This window comes from Rousettus aegyptiacus, unplaced genomic scaffold (genome assembly GCF_014176215.1).
Source record: "Rousettus aegyptiacus isolate mRouAeg1 unplaced genomic scaffold, mRouAeg1.p scaffold_m13_p_9, whole genome shotgun sequence".
Taxonomy (NCBI): Eukaryota; Metazoa; Chordata; class Mammalia; order Chiroptera; family Pteropodidae; genus Rousettus; species Rousettus aegyptiacus.
Window position 1 is genome coordinate 70,486,130 of NW_023416312.1, and position 24,879 is coordinate 70,511,008.

At 36.1% G+C, this 24,879-nt stretch overlaps 1 protein-coding gene across 3 annotated transcripts in view; it reads left to right on the forward strand.

The window, feature by feature from the left end:
- The window catches only part of PLS3 (plastin 3), an 87,834-nt gene that overhangs the window by 40,961 nt on the left and 21,994 nt on the right, over positions 1-24,879 (forward strand). For 2 of the 3 annotated variants that reach the window (XM_016135690.2, XM_016135692.2), the window contains exons 2-3: positions 10,607-10,690; positions 24,643-24,806. In XM_016135690.2, the coding sequence (XP_015991176.2) occupies positions 10,618-10,690; positions 24,643-24,806 (237 nt within the window). In that variant the 5' untranslated portion in view covers positions 10,607-10,617. Of the gene's footprint in view, positions 1-8,717; positions 8,794-10,606; positions 10,691-24,642; positions 24,807-24,879 lie in introns of all 3 variants that reach the window. The other variant, XM_016135691.2, reaches the window with a different exon arrangement.

Sequence of the window (24,879 nt, forward strand, 5' to 3'; positions counted from 1 at the left end):
TTGGCACTACACACATAGTACAATATTATTGACTACAGGGAATGGGGTATCTTTATATAGAGTGTGATTCAGGGTGTAGTGTATGTAATAGGATGTAACATTGGAAAGATAAGCATGCATCAATACAGAAAACTGTTAGGCCTTAAACGTTGTGCTTAAAAGTTGGGGCTTCTTTCAGCATGGAATAAATCATAGATCTATCTGCACTTTAGGAAGTTAGCAGTGTTAAGATTACACTGGAGAGAAAGACGAGACTATAGATAGATCAGCTAAAAGGTTTTTGGAATAAAGACAGCTATGAAGTGATAAAAGGGCATGATGAAAGAATCCATAATGCTTAGTGATTTACTTCACTAAATAAACCTCTTTGTTTCTTGTGGCCAAACTTCAGTCTTAAATTGGTAAATCTGGAGACTGAGAGAAAGTGAGTAAGTTGAAGAGGAGAACTGATTTAGCAGGAAAAATAGTTGAAAGGAAGTGGGGAAAATAATATGGCTATAAATTCAATTGTAGACTCTCGGATTTCCCTGACTGGAATCCTCCACTGACCTTCATTCTCCCTTGGCCAGTGGGTCAAGTCCACATTCTGACTGTTCCAATTGTCTTTGTCACAAACCCTACACACAATGCTCCAACCACACTGTCTTTCTCCAGCTCCAGAACGCCTTTACTAAAGTCTGACATCTGTCTGAGGAATTCCTACTTATTTCTAAGATAAAGTTCAAAAGTTACTTTCTCTGGAAAACCCTTTCTGATGCCCACCACTCAGTAAATATGACGATAGTAGCATGATAACACTAATATTGTGTGTTCATTTTTCCACCTCTTTACCCCACTAGACAGTATACTCCTTGAGAAAAGACAATTTTGGGTCCTGATTCTCTATATCTGCAGCACCCAATTGGCACTGCCTGGTACATACTAAGCCTTCAATTAAGGCTTGACTATACATGAATGAGTGGGTGAATATAGTAGATATTCAAGTTGAAATCTTCTAAAGTCATTCGAAAACACAGGACTGGAAGAGCTTGAGTACTCATAGTAAGAGTAGGTGAGCTGTAGCTCACAGAGTGTTACACACCCATCTGACCTGGAGACTAGTGCTGTTGACTTGCCTAACTAGGGAGGAGCTAGGATGGTGGTTTCTGTTGGTAGAGGTAGGTATGTGAAGTGTGGGTGTTCCAAAGCCCTGCCTGTTTTGGATGGAAGAATGGGATAAACACATACCTTTTTGTTGACTACCATTGAATTGTTCATATATAGCAGTGACTGTGGTGGGTTTTTTTCACATTTATAGTAAAATAATATACTCGTCCATGTTTTGTCCACTCTTTGTTGCTCTCTTCAGGATACAAGCTTAAGTATACGTTGCCAAAGCTCTAATTTAAATAATGAGCCTTGCTTTCCCAGTTCTGATTACCTGGCATACTAGTAGCTGGGAGTCTTTGGTGAATATATCCTGCTATTTTCTTTTAGTTGCCTTTCAATTTCAAGAAAATAAAAACATAAAGTTCATTATCAACTCTCGATTATCCTGGGGAGAATTTCCCAATGTGTGTGCCCTGCATCCTAGTTCAAATGGTACTGATTGATATAGATTAGTAAATAGATTATTCAGTCGGCTGCATTTCTATAGTGAATTCCCCTTAGGGGATGAAAAAGGGCACCCCTCCTCATCTCTGTCAAATAACTTTCAGAATTTGAGTAATAGTTTCAGGTAATTATTTGCAGGTACACCTTTCTCAACAAAGATTTGTGTTCAGAGTTTAAAGTGTAGTTAAATAAGCCAGAGGAGTGGTTGCATAATTGCCATATTGTTAGTCAAACTCCATAATTAGGGATGACTTCATAGGCATAAGATTCCTCTATGGGTGACGCCCTGAATTCAGACCGTGTTGTACACCATATCCTTTTATGAATAAACAAACAAGGTTTTGTTTGCTTTTGTTTTATTCCCTTATTTGAAAATCTGTTTTCCTGTGTCTCATATGTTTAGGGAGAGGGTGTGCTTTTTTTCTGCTACTTTTCCCTTTATAGAGGATGCAGGCATAGGAGCTAGAGACAGATCAAACTGTTTTACAGATGAGAGCTCTGAAAAATGCAGAGACCCTGGAAGCATTTATTGTTTGTTAGTAAATTTAAATGTTAATATCAGCTCTCTGTCAATCTCTGTGTCTCTGTGTAAATAAAATTCACTTTTATGGGAAGACGGAGGAGGGGAAGTCAGACTTTCTTTTTGCTTCTCAATCACATAATATGAGTTGAGGTTAAACTTTTATTCAGCAAGTTTTATTTATTTTTCACTTCTTCACATTTTTTAGCGTCAATTTTTAAAATATACTTTTTTCCTGTATTGAAATAGGCAATTAGTTGCTTGTATTTACATTGTACAATTCGATGAGTTCCTTTTTCAATTATACTTGGCATACAATCATAAACCAGTTTCAGTTGTATAGCATAGTGATCAGAGATCCACAAAACTCACAAAGTGATCACCCCACCAAATCTAGTACTCTTCTTCCCCCTTACATATTTATTACATACAACATTATTAACCATCTTCCCCATGCTACCAGCCTACATCTCCATATCTATTCTGCAACTATCCATTTGGACCTCTTAAACCCTTTGCCTCTCTTTGCCCCCTACAACAGCCCTCCCATCTAGTATCCCTCTAAATATTCTCTGTATCTATGAGTTTATTTTTGCTGTTGTTGTTGTTGTTGTTGATTTTGTTCTTTAGATTCCACATGTGTGAGAAATCATGCGATATTTGTCTTTCTCTGTCTGACCCATTTTATTTAGTGCAATACCCTCTAGGTCCATCACGGCAATATCTATTTCCATCCCCTTCCTTTAAGTATCTGTGTGTCTTTTAGTCTGAAGTGAGTCTCTTGTAGGCAGCATATGTAGGGGTCGTGTTTTCTTATCCATTCAGCCATTCTATCTTTTGGTTGGAACACTCAATTCTTTTCCATTTGAGGTAACTTGATAGAAATGTAGTTGTTACCATTCTTTATTCCTGCTTTTGATGCATTTTTTTTTCTCTTAAGAATTCCTTCCAAAATTTCCTGTAATACTGGCTTGGTGTTGATAATTCCTTTAGCTTATTTTTTTTTTGTCTGGGAAGCTCTTCATCTGTCCTTCGACTCTAAATGATAGCTTTGCTGGATAAAGTATTCTTGGTTGTAGATCCTGGGTTTTCCTCACGTCAAATATTTTGTGCCAAGCCCTTCCGTCCTGCATAGTTTCTTTTGAGAAATCAACTGCCAGTCTTATGGGTGCTCCCTTGTAGGTAACTGACTGCTTTTCTCTTGCTGCTTTTAAGATTCTCTCTTTGTATTCAACCTCTGGCATATTAGTTATGATGTGTCTTGGCGTGGGACTCTTTGGGTTCATTTTGGGGGGGCTCTCTGAGTTTCCTGGGGATTTATGTGTATTTCCTTCACCAGGTTAGGAAAGTTCTCCACCATTATTTCTTCAAATAGCTCTTCAACATCTTGTTTTCCTTCAGGTACCCTTATGGCACGGATATTTTTACCTTGAATAGTGTCCCATAGGCTCCTTAAATTATTATTATAGTCTTGGGTTCTTTTTCTTGCCATTCTGATTGAGTGTCCTTGGCTTTCCCATCCTCTGTATAGGTCGTTTGCTCCTCTTCTTTATTCACTTTGTTTATTCCATTTAATATACTTCTCATCTCAGATAATGTGTTCTTCATTTCTGACTGGTTCCCTTTTATAATTTCCATTTCCATTTTTATGTTTTTAAAATCTATTTGTTGAAGTTCTCACTGAATTCATCTATACTTCCCGTAAGTTCATAAAGCATCTTTATAATCAGTGTTTTGAATTCTGCATCTGTTAGGTTGCTTGACTTCATTATTCCTGGATCTCTGTTCCGTTCTTTCATATGGTTTCTGCTTCTTTGTCTTCCCATTTTTGCTGCCTTTCTATGTCTGTTTCTATGTACTAAGCAAAGCTCTCAAGTCTCTCACTCTTGTTAGGGCTTTTTGTGTGGTAGGTGTCCAGTGGCACAGTCCTGAGAGGGATTCAGCTGCAGGCCAAACTTAGCCCAAGCCTCTACCCGACCCGGGCCACCTGTTCAGTTCAGCAAGTAATCCACAGATGCTGCGCTTATAGCTGCCTCAAAAGGCCACGCCAGAAACTGAAGTCAGCCACCGCCAGCGTGAGTCTAGGTGCTGCTCAGCAAGGGGCACCTGAGTAAGTGAGGACACACCTGGGTGTGGCTTGGGTGTCGCTGTGAGTTGGGGGAGGTGGAGTTTCAGTGAATTTTTTGGGCAGAGCGACCTCTGTTATCCAGTTTGATGAAGTCTCCCCTACGGCAGCGCTGAGTCCGCACACTGGGAGTGTGTGGGGGGGCGGGGCAGGGGACGGGGGGGGGGGGGGGAGGCTCAACAGAGGAACGATAGATACCGCCAGAACTTCTGTACACACAAGTCTCGCCTCGGCCCTCACTCCGACAACTTGGTGTCTCTCCGTAAGTCCCTGGTGCCTCCTGCGCATGGCTGAATCATACTGGTGCTCAGAGGGCGCAGGTCCAGCAGTGCGAAAGCCTGCTTGCAGACGCGGCCCCTTTAAGAGGCCACCGCTGCTGCTATAGTCTCTGCCCCACTTAGCGGCTCAGGACCGGGCAGATTCGCGTCCTTGCTCCGCCTACCTTCTGTCCGTTGCTGGGCGATTTCTTAGTTTTCTCCCTAATTGTATGGCTTGTTCATCTAGATCCCAGGTGATTTTCCCTGCTGTTTGCTCCTTGTTTCTGTCACAGCTTTGATTTGGTCGCCAGAGGGATAAACAGAGTCTCTGTCATCTATGCCATTTTCCCCCTTCCGTCTTCACCTTTTTGAATTGCTCAAGAAAAATATGTAAATTACAAGGAATGTAACAACATTGACAAATTGTTGGCTATTTTTAAAAGTGGTCCTGAAGTACTTAAAGTAAAATTTGTAGTTTCAAAAAATATCTCTTGGCCTCTCTTCAGGGTGTTTTGAAACTGGCCTTATGAAGGAGCCTGATTAAGTCATGGGTAAAAGTGGCTGATGGGTTTTTTTAGGCTTATCCTCAAATTACTTTGACTAAAGGCTTACAATTTTTATATGTGAAGGAGCTCTATTATATTCTGTAGTCAATAATTATAAGGCAAGTGAGATAACTGCATATATCTCAATTAAAAGTTTCTTAGTAGAACTTATACCTTATATTTATATAGTCTCTCACAATTACTTAGGCATTCATTTATTCCCATTTTCTTTCATTGAGGATTTGAAGTTGCTGTATAACACTTTATAGTTTACAATGCGCCTTCATATATGCCATTTTTAATCTTCGCAGGACCCCAGGAAAGTAGGTATTACTTATCACTATTTTCAAATGAGGAAACGGAGGCTCAGTGAGATTAAATAAAAGGAAATAACAGAGCTGGTACTAAGTCATGTTTTCTGATTCCACACCCAAAAGTCTTTCCATTACAACATATGTCCTTTGGTGAGAAACAACAGCTTGTCGCAAGGATTTGGGATTGAATTAAGTGTCTACAGTGCAATAATGATGCCAAATCCTCTGTTTTGCTTCATAAGCCCCAGTCTGGGATGTTTTATTTGCTGTGAGGAGTACAATGCCCCATGAATAGTAACAGATCGTAAGATTTTAATTTTAAAAAATCTGTTCATGCTACCTTCCTGATGATCTTTCCTAAATTATTATGTATGATATTTTCTCCCAAGATAGTACTTAATTGCTCAGTTTCCTTAAGATACTATGAATACTGTGAGTAGTCTTAAGGACAAGACTTTTTTATTCATAGTGGGAAAAAATCTGCATTAAATAGCTTAATTAGCTACCGGTCAAGATGGAAGAGTAGGTAAATGTGCCTGCCTCCTCTTACAACTACATCAAAATGACAACTAAACTACAGAATATCCATCATTAGGAGTCACCTGAAGTCCACCTTAACAAAAGTCCTACAACTGGGGACACACAGAAGAGGCCACCTCAGGACTGGTAGGAGGGGCAGAGGCGAGAACAGGCTGATCCCACACCTACATGTGGCAGATGAGAATTGGGAGGGATAGCTCAGTTGTGGAAGGTCTACCTGGTGGAAGGAGGGGTCCTGGACTCACGCCAGGTTCCCTAAGCCAGAGTTCCAGTGCCAAAAAGTCTCCAAAATTTGTGGCTGTGAAAACCAGCTGATATTGTGGCTGAGCGAGACGGAGGGCTGGTTGAGTTGCAGACATTCCCCTCTTATGTGGCCCAGAGGCAGACATACTCACTGACAGATTCACTCAGTCTGAGTTCTGGTGTAGGAGCAGGAGCTGGCAAGCCACCAGAGACATACAGGGTGGAACTGAGTTGTCTGATTCAGGGCAAAGCCTGGAAGGGCAGATTTCTCCCAGACAGAAGTGCTGGCAAAATCCATTGTTTCTTTGTTGAGCCCTCCCCTCTCCCAGCGTGCAGACACTGGTGGGCACCATATCTAAGTCCCCATCAACCTGGCTAATGCTGGTTGCCCCGCTCTGGTGATCCCCTGAAATTGCATGCTACTTAACTTGGAGGCTGCCTTCAAGAGACTCACTTCAGATCAAAGACACACTCAGACTGAAAGTAAAGGGATGGAAAAAGATATTTCATGAAAATGAAAACAAATAAAGAAAAACAGCAAGAGCAGCAATACTTGTACACGATAAAATAGATTTTTCAAAAAGGCTATACCAGGAGACAAAGAAAGACCCAGCAATCCTACTTCTGAGTATTTATCCAAACAAACCCAAAACACTACCTCAAAGGTACATATGAATCTACGTGTTCATTGCTGCACTATTTACAATAGCCAAGATATGGAGGCAACCTTGGTGTCCTTCAGTAGATTAATGGATTTAAAAGAGGTGATACATATTTACAATAGAATATTACCCAGCCGTAGAAAAAATGAAATCTTGCCATCAGCAATATGGATGGTCCTAGAGGATATTGTGCTGAGTGGAGTATCTCAAACAGAGAAAGACAAATGCCTTGTGACTTCATCCACATGTGAAATCTAAACAACTAAATAAAGAAAGAAATAAACCAAAAACAAACTCATAGGTACAATGGACATTTTTATGCCTGCCAGATGGAATGGGGTTAGGAGGTGGGTAAAAAAGTGGAAGAGATTAAGAAATACAAATTGGTAGTTACAAAATAGTCATTGGATATGAAGTATCGCATAAGAAATATAGTCAATAATATTGTAATAACTATGTATGGTGTTAGATGGGTACTAAATTTATCAGGGTAATCACTTTGTTAGTTATATAAATGTATAATCACCATGTTGTATACCTGAAACTAATATACTATTGTATGCCAACTATCATTGAAAAATAAAAAAAAAATTTAAATAGCTCACTTAAAAATTGTGATTTTTATTACCTAAAACTTATATTGTAAGCCTTTTAAATTTGATTTTGTATTTCTTAGTTTTAGCTCAGGTACTTCAGGGTAATATTTATTTATTTATTTTATTTCAAATAATTATAAATGAAATCGAGTTAGACTCCTAAATTAAACTATTCTATTATCCTGAACCAAACTTGCCTGGAAATGTTGTTTTGGTGATATTTGTATGTTGCAATTATTTTTATTCTTATTCAGGTATACCTCAATGTCTCCTATAAATGAAAAATCTGAGTTATATGTGTAGGAAAAGTCATTTTAGGCTTTCATTAAGACAATTAGACAGGAATAAGAAATTAGAAAACTTGAAAGTATATTTTGGGTTTTTTAACACTGTCGTATTAATATATTTTTAATCATATTAAATTAAAAATATATTAAAATAAGTGCATTGAAATCATTTCTATGAGATCTAAGTATTTCCTACTTTTGTAGAACAAAAGGACTGCATTCCTGGCCTATCTTAGAAGGAATTAATAATCCTTACTGTCTCCAGAGTCTTTTTGCTTCTATATCTTTTATTGCAGCCAGTAATTCACTTTGTGTTGAATTATGATTATTTACATTTGCCGTCCCAAGATTGTAAATACTTTGAGAGTAGGAACTAGGCATCTAATAGATGCCTAAAATATTGGTAAAATCTTGTGAGGATAGAGGTGTATATGTATTGGGAGGGGTATGAAGAAGAAGGAAAGAAATTTCTACCTTGTTCAGCCCTGCTGCCTGTAAAGGGGAGAAGTGGAAGGACTTAATCAGAACTCATTGGTCAGCAGGAATGAAGTGGGGATGGCAAGGGGATGTGATGATTTTGTCCAGAATCATCTTTGTCTAATTTTATTCTGAATAGAAATGATATGGTAGTATGAGAATAAAATCAAATGTCTTTTTTTTTTAACTCACATATTTTAGATTATTCCTAACTCACAAACTGCCCAAAATGGAAAGGGACCTTTAGATATAAAGGAGAGGCCACATCTTTGGATTTTCTGAGGCAATTTCACCTTCAAACTTTCTGTACCATTGTTCATGGAGATGGGTAATAATTTCATATCAAAAACATCATTACTTAAAATATGCATAAAGAAAATGAGAATAAATTTTATATAGTATTTATATAGTCAGAAGTGCTGAACATCATATTACTAAAATACAGAATACTTTTAAAATACTACCATTGGGTTGCAGCTTATTTATGAAAAATCATTTTTTATGCTTAATGTTTAAAATGCCTGACTTCATATCTAACTAAAGATTTTCATTTTATAGATTCTAAGACTATTCAGAAAATTGTTTTTTTCCACCTTATCTACTGAAAAGTTGTAGTGGCACCTTAATATCTTAGGTAAGAAAAGTTTATGAATGGGCATTTTTTAAATACCAGTCATAATAAATATGTATTACATTATGGTGGAAACTTAGTTAATAGTACAATATGGTCATTTTAAAACTTCCCAGGGATTTGAGAAACCTGGGTTTGAATTCCAGTTCCATGTCCTTCTGAGCCTAAGATATCTAATAAGAAACAAAGAGGTTAAGAATATTTATCTCAGAAGGCTCTTGTGAGTGTTCAGGGAATTAATATGAATATGAATTATCTAATGTAGTGCTTGGTACATAGTTGTAGAGTGGATGAATTTATTAAAGTACTATTTTATTGCGTGTCTTACTATGTGCCTGGGACTGTGATAAGTTCTAGAAATGACAACTATGGCTGTGAAAAAGACAAATGTGGTCTAGCTTTCCCTTGAGAGCTACTCTCTACTGAGTATTAATTAAGCTTAATGGCAAAAAGATGAGTTAGTGAGTACTTTTTTTTAACTTTTAATAAGAATGTCTAAAAGCAATACATATAAGATCCCAAATTTGCATTTTGTATTGTATAGTTAGTGAAATTTAACACACAGAATACTGTTTGAAAAGCTAACACATTCAGGGCAGTGAAACTTTTTTTTTTGATACATTACTGGTGGATATATGTCATTATGTAATATTTGTCAATACCTATAGCATATACAAAACCAAGAGTGAACCTAATGTAAACTATGGACCTTGTGGGATTATTATGTGTTAATGTAGGTTCATCAATTATAACAAATGTACCAGTCTCGTGCAGGATGTTGATAATGGGAGAAGCTTATATGTGAGGGCAAGGGCATACATGGAAACTGAACTCTGTACTTTCTGTTCAATTTTGCTGTGAATCTAAAACTGTTCTAAAAAACAAAGTCCTTTAAAAAAGATGTTTTTAAAGCCAAAAAAAGGTCACACGTAATTGTTTTCATTTCCTTGTCTCCAAAATTGTTAATAGGTTTGTATATGGGGATTGTCCATTGTGATACAGACCTCCTTTCTCTATTGCAGAGCTCAGTAAGGTCCAGATCATAAATATTGTGTGCCAAGAGGCAAAATCAAGAATATTATATTATTAATAACAAAGATATAATATATTATTTCCACAAATTTTTACCAATGAAATTCAAATTACAATAATAACTGAGTGCATTTTTTAGTAATATAGATCTATTTATGAGAAGAATGGAATTTGTGAGGGGAGGATAACATTTCACTGGGGTTCAAAAGTTAATGTGCCTTTTCATCAAAATTTACTGCAAATGTTTGTTTATCTATAAAAAAAATACTTACTTGTAAGGCAATACAAAAACAGGTGGTGGTCCAGATTTGGCCCATAGGCCATAGTTTATCTACCCTGTTCTATTGGTGAAATTGGTTTAAAAAAATCAGAAAGGATGTAAACTCAATAAGGTATGTGTACAAGGATATGTTTTTTACCACACACTTGTGTGTACTTCTATATCAAATCCAAGCATAATTTGTTTTAATTGACTCCTCCTTTAATGGGAGTGATTGGTAGGAGATAGTATGCTATTTAAAAATCAGTGTTTTCACAATTATTTTAAAGTGGCTTATTCAGAAACATTTTTTTCTGAGTAACTTTTGGTAAATGCTGACTTCTCATTTATTTTTTTTTCAGCTGTAGCTACTAATATGGGAACCTATTTAGATGGTTTTGGTAGTTTGCAAGTCTCTTTAAATTATTACTTAGATGAGCATTTTGCAGAATTGCTTATAATATACATATTCATCACAAAAAGTTTTTATTTTTAAAGTCTGAAACGTTTTAAATTTTTCCTTAGATCTTCTATAAATGGACGAGATGTCTACCACTCAGATTTCCAAAGATGAGCTTGATGAACTCAAAGAGGCCTTTGCAAAAGTTGGTAAGTATTGTTTTATAGTGTAACTTTGGAAAAGCTATCTTTATTTGGCCCTAACCAAAGTTATTTCTCTACATATTTACAGGAATAGTTAATCTCGAGCCTTAGGGCAAGATAGTTAAAATCAACGGGATAAAGTTTTAGAAGCTACACTTTAAACTGTATTATTCCTAATTATCTAATATGGCATCTAATATGGTCCAAGGTTTTTAGTCAAGGGTCCCAGTCCTTAATTGGGTCTGCTGTGAATCCCAAAATTTTTAGACAAATTTTGTGTTGTTATCATATTTAGTCTATCATATTTTTCTTAGAAGAAGATTTAGAGCTTTCACTATATTCTCAAAGGGATGTGTGACCTCGGAAAATGTTAAGAACCATTAAATACTATTTTAGTCTTCCCTATTTAGCTTGGCTTTATTTATTGCCTTTTTCATATATCTTCAGTGTCTTCACATAATGCAGACTGTTCTACCTTTTGATGTTAAATTAAAACATCAGTGTACGGTGGCAAGTCATGGCATGCCATTTGGTTTATCCTTTAACATCATATAACTGTCTTAGAATTTAGCAGACATGGAAGTAGTTTATAATATTTATATTCCAAATTTCAGTACCCATGTAAAGTCAGTAGAAGATAATGATAAAATGGTAAAAACTGATATTGATGCATTTACTCACATGAGTCAACATAATGCATATAGAGGTAACTATTACTATTTAGTATCTCCTTAATTAAAGGATATAAAGTTAGAGTATAATGATTCATTATTTAAATCAGAATCTATTCTTTGACCTATATTGAAAATCCCATTAGTGAAAAGTTAAGACAAGTACATCTTTATTCCCATATATTTATGATCAACATTTTCCACGAAGGCATTTAATAGTAATGTTATGCCTTGGGAAGAATAATGAGCCCCAAACAGAGTGACTATTCATAATCCCATGAGAATTCTAACCAGAAAAAAAATCAAGTAGTCCACAATCTAACAAGATTTTTGTATGCATATGTATAGAAAAAAGAGGCAATCAATAGATACCACTTACTTACTATAAGACTACTACCCCTGATATTAGATTGATCATGAAAAAAAAAAAAAAACGGCAGGTGAATTCTTGGCTGCAGAGTTTTAAAAATCTCATTATTTTGTAGAAATAGTCTTATAATTGTTTTAGGATTGCATTTCCCTTGGACCTTCTGTTTTATCTATAGTCATATTTCAGTGTTGGAGATAGACTAATTTGTTTTTTATGAATAGAATTTTGGGGTAGGGATCATGACTTCTTATTGCTATTGTTTAATCTTCAAGGCCTTGCCTCCTCAAATATATGTTCATTGTTCTCATGTGTAGCATCTTGGAAATATTTGTGTGAATAATATTTTTTAAAAATTTAAAGATAATTCAGATATGTTTACCTGATGGGACTAGAATACGTTTATCAGTAAAAGAACTTAATTGCTCCTAAAAAGCCTAATGATATAAAGAGGGTAGATCAATTATCTCCATGGAGGAAACAGAATTAAATTGCACTGAGGGATCAATTAGAGCTTGGGCTGCAAGAAAAGCTTATTGTTGGACTTATTGTCTTATTTTAAATCATACATCTTGGAGGATTTAGGTTTGGCAAACAGCATCCCAAAGGCAGGAGACTGGACTATAATGTCTCCTTGGAGTCTCTATCAGGCATATATTCCTAATATATTAGTCTATATGCTATAAATAGAAATTCTGGAATCCAAAATTTCTGCCTGTTCTGCATTTTATTCTTTTTTAAAATAAATTTATTTAAATTAGTTTCAAGTATACAGTACATTGGTTAGACATCTATATTGTTCATAAAATGATCCCCCAATTGCTCCCTCTCTCCCCTGGCCCTCCACTTAACCATCATATTAATGGTAACTGCATCCCTCTGTCATACTCCCCACCCCCCACTGAACTATCAACAACAAATTTGTACTTCTTTAACCCTTCACCCCATTCTCCCAGCCCCCAACAACTCCTCTCCTCTGTTGGTCACCAAATTGTCCACTATATTTGTGAGTATGTTTTTGATTAGTTTGTTCTTTTTGTTCCTTAGATACTGCATACAAGTGAAATCATATGGTATTTATCTTTCTCTGACTCAGCATAATACCCTCTAGGTCCATCCATGTCATTGCAAATGGTAGGATTTCATTTTTTAATGGCTGAGTAATATTCCATTGTATATATGAACCATAATTTCTTTATCCAATCATCTGTTGATGGGCATTTAGGTTGCTTCCATATCTTGGCTATTGTAAATTATGCTGCCATGAATATTGGAATACATAGATCTTTATGAATTATTGTTTTGGTTTTCTTTGGATAAAGACCCAGAAGTGCAATTGTTGGGTCAAAAGGTATACCCATTTTTAATTTTTTGAGAAATCTCTATACTGTTTTCCATAGCAGCTGTACCAATTTGCAATCCCACCAACAATGTATGAGGGTTCCCTTTACTCTGCAACCTCGCCAACACTTGCTGTTTTTTGATTTATTGATGATAGCCATCCTGACAGGTGTGAGGTGATATCTCATTGTGGTTTTAATTTGCGTTTCTCTGATGATTAGCAACTTTGAGCATCTTTTCATATGTCTGTTAGTCATCTGTATTTCCGCTTTGGAGAAGTCTCTCTTCAGGACTTCTGCCCATTTTTTAATTGGATTGTTTGGTTTTTTGTTGTTGAGTTGTATAAGTTCTTTATAAATATTGGATATTAACCCCTTATCAGACGTATCATTAACAAATATCTTCTCTCAGTTGGTTGTCTTTTTGTTTTGTTGATGGTTTCCTTTGCTGTGCAAAAACTTTTTAGTTTGATGTAGCCCCATTTGTTTTTTTTTTCTCTTGCTTCCCTTGCTCAAGGAGATATATCTGAAAAGAAATTCCTGTTAGTAATATCAGAGAGTTTACTGCCTATGTTTTCTTCTAAAAGTTTTATGGTTTTGGGTCTTACATTTAAGTCTTTAACCCATTTTCAGTGTATTCTTGTATACAGTGTAAGAAGATGGTCTAGCTTCTTCGTCTTTTTTTTTTATTGTATCTGTCCAATTTTTCCAACACCATTTGTTGAAAAGACTATCTTTACCCCATTGTATATTCTTACTCCTTTATCATATATTAAGTGAACGTATAGGTGTGGATTTATTTCTGGGCTCTCTATTCTGTTCCATTGATCAATGTATCTATTTTTATGCCGGTACCATGCTGTTTTAATTACTGTAGCCTTGTAGTATACTTTGCCATCAGGTAGTGTGATACCTCCAACTTTGTTCTTCTTTCTCAAGATTGCTGTGGCTGTTCAGGGTCTTTTATGGTTCCATGTAAAATTTAGGATTATTTGTTTTAGCTATATGAAAAATGCCATTGGTATTTTGATAGGGATCACATTGAGTCTAGAGATTGCTTTAGGTAGTATGGCTTTTTTAATGATGTTGATTCTTCCTACCCATGAGCACGGTATATACCTCCATTTATTTGTATTAACTTCAATTTCTTTTTCAATGACATAATTTTTTGAGAATTAGTATTAGTCTATATGCTATAAATAGAAATTCTGGAGTCCAAAATTTCTGCCTGTTCTGCATTTTATTCTTTTGTATTACCCCCTCAGTATGTAACTCAGTATTACACACATATTAAGTTCTCAATAAATGTTTAATAGAACAAATCCCAAGGAATTATACATAGGTTTTTTCATGTACTGTGATTTTGTTGTTATCAACTATAAATTCAAAAGGCCATTATTATGAAGATGAAAATCATGGTGGAATTCATCGCTGAAGGTGTTGGCCATTGCAAGGTAGCACATAAAATTTATATATACTTTTCAACATAATAAAGGCCTGTTCATAGCCTTTTAGAAAAGACCCTGCTGAATCTTTTAGTTTTCCTTTAAAATCTTTGTAGTTTTTAGTTGATAGTTATGGAGCCCTCGGGCAACTGTCAAAGGTGTTATGGAAATTCAATTTTTCTTCATTCAGGGGAACTTGATTTTAAAAATAAGCTCTACATTTTATTTTCCTGTCAAGGACAATTCCTATTTGGAAGGGAGGGATTGACTATTTTGTCTCAGTTCAATTTTGACAAAATGTGGAAATCATTATGTGATTTTTCCCATCCATTAACAATAATAGCCTTGATTATCTCTTCGGAAATTCAGCAATATCATAGTGTGTGGAGAAAATCTCTCTAATTACCACTAATCATAAGTTTTGTTCGATCATTTAATAGTGCTTTGAAACTCTTTACTAGCAATAAGTTGAGTATTAGAATTCTTTCACTTACTTTCTGCACCTGCTTAGTGTTAAGCTCCAAGCAGTATATTTTTATTTAATCATTTTAATTTTCTCAACATTTGTTTCCAGTATTTCCCAGTGTGATAGCAGAAGCCTTGGCTCTCATTTTTTTCCTACTTCACAGTGTTTCTGCTTTAATTCAGATGCTGCAATGCTACATAGGTTCTTTCTAAAGAAGAATAAATAAAACTTTCAGAATACTTAGGAAGTCAATATTTACCAACTAGAAAATGTCTTTTACATTCTGAGACTTTAATCTTGTTATAGAAGCTAGAGGTCATTTGAATGATTACTTATAATAAAGATTACATGTAATGTAAATCTTCAGATTGGCCTTTAGTCCTGCAAACATTTACATCTGACTTTTTTCTCTCCTATGGAATCGCTACTGAGATTTAAAGAAAACATGAATTCAGCAGTTTGGAAATAAAAGAATAATAGGGTTTCTTAAATGACTAGGAAGAGTATGGGTATATTCCTCTGAGGTTACCCCCAAACTAAGCCAAAAACTGTTGATTATGGTGACTGTAGCTGTACCAGATTTTCTCATCTCAGGAAGTTGAGTTGTTTCAAATTACTTGACATTCTCTAGTATATAAAAACCACATCAGGATGATGCCACAAAAAGCATGGTGGTTTAGTTTGATTTACTCTCAGTATTCAATAAAACTACACCAGTGTATATTTGTTTACTTATGACTTAAAAATAAAAACTATAGCCCAACTGAAAAAATAAACTAACCAGTGCTCTTTCCCTGTGCCATCTGCTTAATTATCAATGGAATATTAGAAATGAAGGTCCTGGGATACTCTGCAAACCATGTTTTGATGATGTAGAAGATAGGAGAAGTATAAATGTGTGCAGGAGTGGGGACAGAGCAAGAGCCACACATGTGTGTGAGAATGTGCTCATCTGAATACATGAGAAGTTGTGCATATATTGTTAAAGTAGGAGAATGGCAGCAGGTGGAAAATGATGGACAAACTGATAGAAATTTTAAGTTAAGTAATTTTAAGAATTGCCAGACAACATTTTTGATTGCCTGATCTCAGCTCTCTAACTTTTTTTTTAAGCCTACAGTATTCCTAGGTGGTCTCCCATCCAAGTACTAGCCAGGCCTGACCCTGCTTAGCTTCTGAGATCAGAAGAGATCAGGTGTGTTGAGAGTGGCATGGAGGTAGACAACAGCTCTAACTTTGTCAAGCTTTCAGCTATACTTGACCTCCACCTTAGGGGATCCACTATTAGTACGAATTTTTGGGTAGTGACCTTTATTCTACCTTTAACTGTGACCCAGTAAACTGCCTCTTATATATGCTGGAATGAGCTACCTCAAAAGGTATAAGGTGGGAAAGGCAAAAACCAATGTTTAAGCATCTGGAGATGTTTAGCAGCTGCCTTTTCTAAAGTTTTAATGACAATGAAAGTTCAACTTTACTGCTTAGCTCTTAGGATGGAATATAATCTAAATTTTTATGCACAAGACTTTTGGCTGAGTCTTTTAAATCAAGATATCGTGTGCTTTCATGGGCATTCAAAGTCGTGTGTGTGTGTGTGTGTGTGTGTAGATCCATTATTGTTAGACATAAAAGATTCCTTTTGTCATTTTTTTAGTGCAAAAAATCATGGAATATATTGGTAAAGAAAATGGAACTTCTAAACCCAGCTCTTCTGAAAAGAAGTGCATCTGCACTTAATTGGTTTTCTCCTTTAAGTCCTAATGAGCACTGTCCGGAGTAGGTTAGTAAAGAGGTTGCATCTGTGTTGCAGATGAGACACACATATGTGACATCTTTACAAAGAAAGATATTAGATTTAGACAGCTTCAAGGATGGTTAAAACAACACACACACACACACACACACAACCTGGTGGTCAAATGAAATTCTAGTCTTTCTTACTGTCAGATTTATAAGACCAAGTAGCACCCCAAAAGATGTGTTTGAAATGGTAGATTGCTCCACATACCACCTGGACAAGGGCAGTGTAAAAACAGCAGCTAAAATCAAAACCACTTGAATTCTGGCTCAGCTTTCTCCAGACAAGTACTTAAAATAGCTTAAATAACAGGATGCAAGGGGAGGGAAAACATTTCCTTTTAAGGATATGCATTCTTAGTGTGATTCAAACTTCTGCAGGAACATGGCTGCAAAATAACTTTATTTACTTTAAGGTTACTTGGAGGAGGGTGTTGGGAGAGTTAACTGGCAGTTAAAATAATTCTTGGTAAAAGAGAATAACAAGGTTTTTTTTTTAAAACAGAATGCAAATATGAACCTGCATGTGTCATTAGAGACAGAGGAGAGGGAGAGGGAGAGAGAAGGAGGGGTGGGGGAAAGAGAGAGAGAATCTGTTGTTGTAAGCAGTTGGTTCCTTTCTGATGAATTCAGTAGCCATTATGAAAGACAGGCCTCCTTGAGCAGCATTGGGTGTGTCTTAGTTATTACTTTTTAAGTATAGTGATTTTTCTTTAAAATAGAACACTCGATCAATTCATTGAATTTAGCTCTTTTTGTGGGAACTTAGGTGGGTAGTGGAGTTTCTTTGTTCCAACTACCTGTTAATGTCTATCCATACTGACCATATTTTCTGGATAACAAGTTGAGACATGTGCTTGCAGAAACATTGAGAATGCTCTAGCTAATATAGGCTGTATGATAAGATCTGCTTTATCAGGTGGTTGAAAATATGATACTGCAACAGAAGTCCTCGAAATACAGAACCTGTTCCATCCCATGCCAATGTATAGTTAATGAAGTGTCAGATGAAACAGAAAGGGGTTCCAGAATATTGGCAGCTTTAATGAGAAAATCAAGGACTGTCATCATGCCAGGAGATCGTGATTTTAGTTTTCAGTTGTTAAAAGTGTTTTCAATCTAGGTATATATTTTCGGGTCAGTGTGTTATTAAATTCTCATGTTTATGTCAAAACTCAGGAAAGGAAAAAAATTTACTCTCAATGATAGTTTTTAGCTCTGCTTAATAATGTCACTGATGAGATGGAAGCTTTCAAAAATGTCGCCATACTATCTCATTTTCTGGCCTTTCAAAGCATAGCACATTAGATCTCTGATATTGTTTAAGGGTGTGTGTGTGTGTGTGTGTGTGTGTGTGTGTGTGTGTGTGTGTGTGTATTTTGGCTGGGGATTGGAAATAAAATTAGCATAAAACTCTTTTAAAATAATTGCACACGATTTTATCTTTCAAGTTCTTTACCAGCTGGGAAATTTTGTAAAATTAATTGTAAGCTGCCTTGTTAGGTTCCCTCTGCCTTTTTATTGAAATTGTTTTCTTCCAAAGATATGATGTAGGAGCTCTAAGAAAAGCCTTCTATAATTTGCTAGTACTAATGCTAAAATGCCTTTAATTACAGGAGGTAGTAAAATCTAGATCTACCAATAGAGAAAAATAGCAGAATAGGTAAAATTGTTTAAATATGTAAAACTAGATAACATGTTCAATGATTCTTTTTCCACCCCAGGAAAGATATAGGATAGATATTCCAAGTGACCTCAAAGTCTTACAAGAATTTTGAAGCTATGGTTTCAAGTAAAAACCAGAATGTTCTGGTTAATTTCTGTATATGGTAACTAGCTCAGTGCCTTCTACAAAGTAGGTACTCAGTTTTCTCTGGACGTTGACTCATGCTAAACAAGTGTACATGATATTTCTTAATAAAGTAAAGCAGGTTTCTACATTTAGAACGAGAGAGAGGTCCTGACATGACAACCATCATTGGTTTTCTACTTGGGTACTCCTTGGTGGGTGTGTTCACTTAGAAACCCCAAATTACAGATCTGAAGGCTGCTGGGTGGGGACAGGATTAGAACAAAGGGAATGAGATTGAATGTTATTTAAAGGGTATTTCTGTCATTATGGTTTCCTGATGGAATTGCCATTCAGTCTCGAAATGCTATTTCTGTATTTTTGTCATTGTCGTTTGTTTAATTTTGTTTTCAAAATGCTTATTATATTGGAGTATTCTTTTCCTGGTTAATACTTGAGAATCAGTATTTCTACAAAAAGAACTTTTCCTATTGCTTATTATATGCAAGGTACTGTACTACATATAGGGGTGGGAGATGAAAAGATTTAGAAGACTCTTTATCAAGGGATTTGCAACCTAATAAGGTTGTCATGTAATGAAAAATTCTTATTCCTTATTTCTCTAATCCTCCTTTAAAATGTTCCTATCAGTTAATAAAAACATCTGTTATTACTACTCTTTGAAATGGATTTTCCACATGTGGTCATTTTATGTTAGTTATATTTTAGGGTGGCTACTTCCTGGCAGCTTTTAATCACATCAGTGAGCTTCTAATTAATGGTCAAGAGAGGTTATTTCAAGAGAGGGTATACACAAGTGGTAGTTCTCTCCATTGTCTATACCTCTATTCTGCCTAATTCAAATAAACTGCTGGGTAGACTAGACTTTCAGGGATTGATTAGTTTTCTGTAGCTTTGAATTCATCATAATTCTACAATGTTTATTTTTAACCACCTTTACCTTTCATTTCTATTATATCACTGAGGATACAAAAGAACAATTAAGTACCTGTATACACTAGGTCTAAAATGTAGTCAATAACATTATACTCAGATATGTTATTTCAGAAGTCAGAAAAGTAGAATACATTTAAAAATATTTTCTATCATAAATTACTAAAGTGGACAAAGTTTTGACAATTGCAAGGAATAAACTATCTCCTTCAATAAAGGTGTCACAAAAATGAAGAACTATTATATTTAGGTAATGAGGTATAGAAGTGATCAAAATGTAATTACTCCATATTTGTTTTGTTTTTAATATATGTTATGATTTTATCTCCAGTTTCGTGTGTGTGTGTGTGTTTGTGTGTGTGTGGCTTGTGAGTCCTGTGTATTTAAATTTAAAATCAGAGTGTATTAGAGCCAAAAAGGGACTTTAGAGATCATTTGATCCAAAGCATTTCTTTTACAAATGAGAAAACTAAGACCTGGAGAGGTGAATTGTGCAAATTAGTAGCCAAAGTGAAATTCGATCTTGTGTCACATTACTCTCACTTATTGTGTCCCTTTGACTAGGCTATGTATCTTTCACTATGCCACAGTAGCACTGAGTTCTATTTTAACTTTTTAAAGAAATGAGAGAAACAGATCCATATATGCATGGGAGGTGTATTTAAACCCAAGAATTACATTCATCGAAAATTGCTAAAATCCTGCCACAGTGCTCTAAGTATTAATTTGTTCTTTTTAGTGACTGCCAATGTTGTTGCTGGATTGATTTCTACATATAAACAGTTTACTAATAAAGTGTTTGATATATGACCTTTAATAAATCTAAAGCAAAGAAAGCGAAGACGTGCCCTAGAGGAATTAGGTGCTTTATCTTAAAGGAAATATAAGTGATTTTCAGAAGTCTTGGGTAGTTTGGGGATGGCGTTTTAAAAGCTTAGAGATTTTAACTGATGGATTTTAAATGTAGTCACTTACATTTAAGAATATGTTTGACTTTAGAAGTACACTTCATTAAAACTAAAGATAGAATTCATCAGCCTTCAAATCATTGGGGAAATGGTTTCATATAGGATAGTTAATATTTTAATAAATGGCAAAAACTGGCCAATATGAATTACACTTAGATCACACTTGGGATAAAATCCAAAGTATGTTCTATAGCCTATACGAGCTTTTATGATCAGCTCTTTAACCTCATCTCTCACTTTCTCCTTCGCTGTCTCTATACAAGTCATACTGGATCATTGCTATTCCAAAAGACACTGGATACTACTCCACATCATAGACTTTGCATTTGCTATTTCCTTTACTTGCAGTCTCTTACCCCAGAGAGCCACATAATTTGCTCCCTTACCTCATGTAAGTCTTCATTCAAATATAACCTCCTCAAATGAAAATCAAAAATATCTCCAGAAGTTTCTGAATGTCTCCTGGGGGACAAATCAGCCCACAGTCGAACCCTTTACTGTGCTTTATTTTTCTTCATAACGATTATGTTATATTACATTATATTTTATCATCATACCTCATGTTATATTTGCTTATCAGTTGTCATTAGAGTGTGAGCTCTTTGACAGCAAGACTTTTTTTCATTGGTTGCAGTATCCCCAATCCCAAGAGCAGTACATGGTATACAGTTTATAATGCATCAAATAGATTAACTGTTCACAATATGTTTTCCTGAATTGTGCCGTGAACATCTTGGGTCATTTCTCTATTCAAGTCATTTCCTTTTATTATGATTTATTATTATAATAAGGAATAAAAAGCATTGTTGAAGAGTAGGTATTTGAAATTGCTGATGAAAGTTAAACTTTCTTTACTAAAAAATATGCTCAAGTTATTACACTCCTCTGTACATTAGCCCTCTTTACAAATAAATTAATTGTTGATCTTTGGTAAGGTTTTTGTTTTCATTTTTAACAGTTTTAGAATAGGCATCATCGTCACGTAGACACATACTCTGTTAAAACCCTAGTAGCACAAACATTTTTTTTAAGTTATTTATAAAGTCATGTAAAACATTTGCTTACCCAGGATGGCAATTCTATTTTATTAACTATATTTATCTTGAACTAATATGTATTTATATTAACTCTTGAGAAAGCAGCAGTAGGGAGGGAAAAAATGGCGTAGAAGATGAAGGCTCTATTCGTCCCTCTGGCGACCAAATCAAAGCTGTGACAGAAACAAGGAGCAAACAGCAGGGAAAATCACCTGGGATCTAGATGAACAAGCCATACAATTAGGGAGAAAACTAAGAAATCGCCCAGCAACGGACAGAAGGTAGGCGGAGCAAGGACGCGAATCTGCCCAGTCCTGAGCCGCTGAGTGGGGCAGAGACTATAGCAGCAGCGGACGCCTCTTAAAGGGGCCGCGTCTGCAAGCAGGCTTTCGCACTGCTGGACCTGCGCCCTCTGAGCACCAGTACGATTCAGCCATGCGCAGGAGGCACCAGGGACTTACGGAGAGACACCAAGTTGTCGGAGTGAGGGCCGAGGCAAGACTTGTGTGTACAGAAGTTCTGGCGGTATCTATCGTTCCTCTGTTGAGCCTCCCTTCCCCCCACCCTACCCCCCCCCGCCCCCCGCCCCGCCCCCCACACACACTCCCAGTGTGCGGACTCAGCGCTGCCGTAGGGGAGACTTCATCAAACTGGATAACAGAGGTCGCTCTGCCCAAAAAATTCACTGAAACTCCACCTCCCCCAACTCACAGCGACACCCAAGCCACACCCAGGTGTGTCCTCACTTACTCAGGTGCCCCTTGCTGAGCAGCACCTAGACTCACGCTGGCGGTGGCTGACTTCAGTTTCTGGCGTGGCCTTTTGAGGCAGCTATAAGCGCAGCATCTGTGGATTACTTGCTGAACTGAACAGGTGGCCCGGGTCGGGTAGAGGCTTGGGCTAAGTTTGGCCTGCAGCTGAATCCCTCTCAGGACTGTGCCACTGGACACCTACCACACAAAAAGCCCTAACAAGAGTGAGAGACTTGAGAGCTTTGCTTAGTACATAGAAACAGACATAGAAAGGCAGCAAAAATGGGAAGACAAAGAAGCAGAAACCATATGAAAGAACGGAACAGAGATCCAGGAATAATGAAGTCAAGCAACCTAACAGATGCAGAATTCAAAACACTGATTATAAAGATGCTTTATGAACTTACGGTAAGTATACATGAACTCAGTGAGAACTTTAACAAAGAGATTTAAAAAAAGCATAAAAATGGAAATGGAAATTATAAAAGGGAACCAGTCAGAAATGAAGAACACATTATCTGAGATGAGAAGTATATTAAATGGAATAAACAAAGTGAATAAAGAAGAGGAGCAAACGACCTATACAGAGGATGGGAAAGCCAAGGACACTCAATCAGAACATCAAGAAAAAAGAAGCCAAGGCTATAATAATAATTTAAAGAGCCTATGGGACACTATTAAGTGTAAAAATATCTGTGTCAGAAGGGTACCTGAAGGAAAACAAGATGTTAAGGAGCTATATGGAGAAATAATGGTGGAGAACTTTCCTAACCTGGTGAAGGAAATACACATAAATCCCCAGGAAACTCAGAGAGCCCCCCCAAAATGAACCCAAAGAGTCCCACGCCAAGACACATCATAACTAATATGCCAGAGGTTGAATACAAAGAGAGAATCTTAAAAGCAGCAAGAGAAAAGCAGTCAGTTACCTACAAGGGAGCACCCATAAGACTGGCAGTTGATTTCTCAAAAGAAACTATGCAGGACGGAAGGGCTTGGCACAAAATATTTGACGTGAGGAAAACCCAGGATCTACAACCAAGAATACTTTATCCAGCAAAGCTATCATTTAGAGTCGAAGGACAGATGAAGAGCTTCCCAGACAAAAAAAAATAAGCTAAAGGAATTATCAACACCAAGCCAGTATTACAGGAAATTTTGGAAGGAATTCTTAAGAGAAAAAAAAATGCATCAAAAGCAGGAATAAAGAATGGTAACAACTACATTTCTATCAAGTTACCTCAAATGGAAAAGAATTAAGTGTTCCAACCAAAAGATAGAATGGCTGAATGGATAAGAAAACACGACCCCTACATATGCTGCCTACAAGAGACTCACTTCAGACTAAAAGACACACAGATACTTAAAGGAAGGGGATGGAAATAGATATTGTCGTGATGGACCTAGAGGGTATTGCACTAAATAAAATGGGTCAGACAGAGAAAGACAAATATCGCATGATTTCTCACACATGTGGAATCTAAAGAACAAAATCAACAACAACAACAACAGCAGCAAAAATAAACTCATAGATACAGAGAATATTTAGAGGGATACTAGATGGGAGGGCTGTTGTAGGGGGCAAAGAGAGGCAAAGGGTTTAAGAGGTCCAAATGGATAGTTGCAGAATAGATATGGAGATGTAGGCTGGTAGCATGGGGAAGATGGTTAATAATGTTGTATGTAATAAATATGTAAGGGGGAAGAAGAGTACTAGATTTGGTGGGGTGATCACTTTGTGAGTTATGTGGATCTCTGATCACTATGCTATACAACTGAAACTGGTTTATGATTGTATGCCAAGTATAATTGAAAAAGGAACTCATTGAATTGTACAATGTAAATACAAGCAACTAATTGTCTATTATATTTCAATAAAGACGAAAAACAAAGTGGCACTCAAAATGATAGCTTAATTTCAGTTGTGCTTTGTAATATAATCAGCATTAATTCATAAAACTATGAAAGTAATGGAAGAATAAGGAACATAAAATACCAAATAGCTGTAGTTGAATTTGTTTTATACTATGGCAGTGCTCTATTGTTGTACAATCTATTAATTTTTTAACTAGCTTCATGATTTAATACTGATTTCATTAAACAACTATGCTTTCTTAATATTTGGGTCACTATTTTTAAGCGAAGTTACTTATACACTGTTTAGTATACAGGATATATGATGTAAACCTTGCCCTTTCTGTTAAAATTTGCATTTTTCCTTTCAAAAACTTCAGGTACCACACAATAAGAAAGGAAAAAAATTATATTCAGGTGAACTTTTGAACTGAGCCTCAAATGAAGAAAAATAATAGGTTTATTTATTTCTCCTAAAACTTTTTTCCTTTTTTTGCTTGCTCTTCTTTTTTATGAAGATCTCAACAGCAATGGATTCATTTGTGACTATGAGCTTCACGAGCTTTTCAAAGAAGCTAATATGCCATTACCAGGATATAAAGTGAGAGAAATTATTCAAAAACTCATGCTGGATGGTGACAGGAATAAAGATGGGAAGATAAGTTTCGATGAATTTGTTTATGTAAGTATATGAAAATCCACCATTTTTAGAGGTAATGATTGTTCCTTTGTCTAAAGGGATCCTATAGTCATAA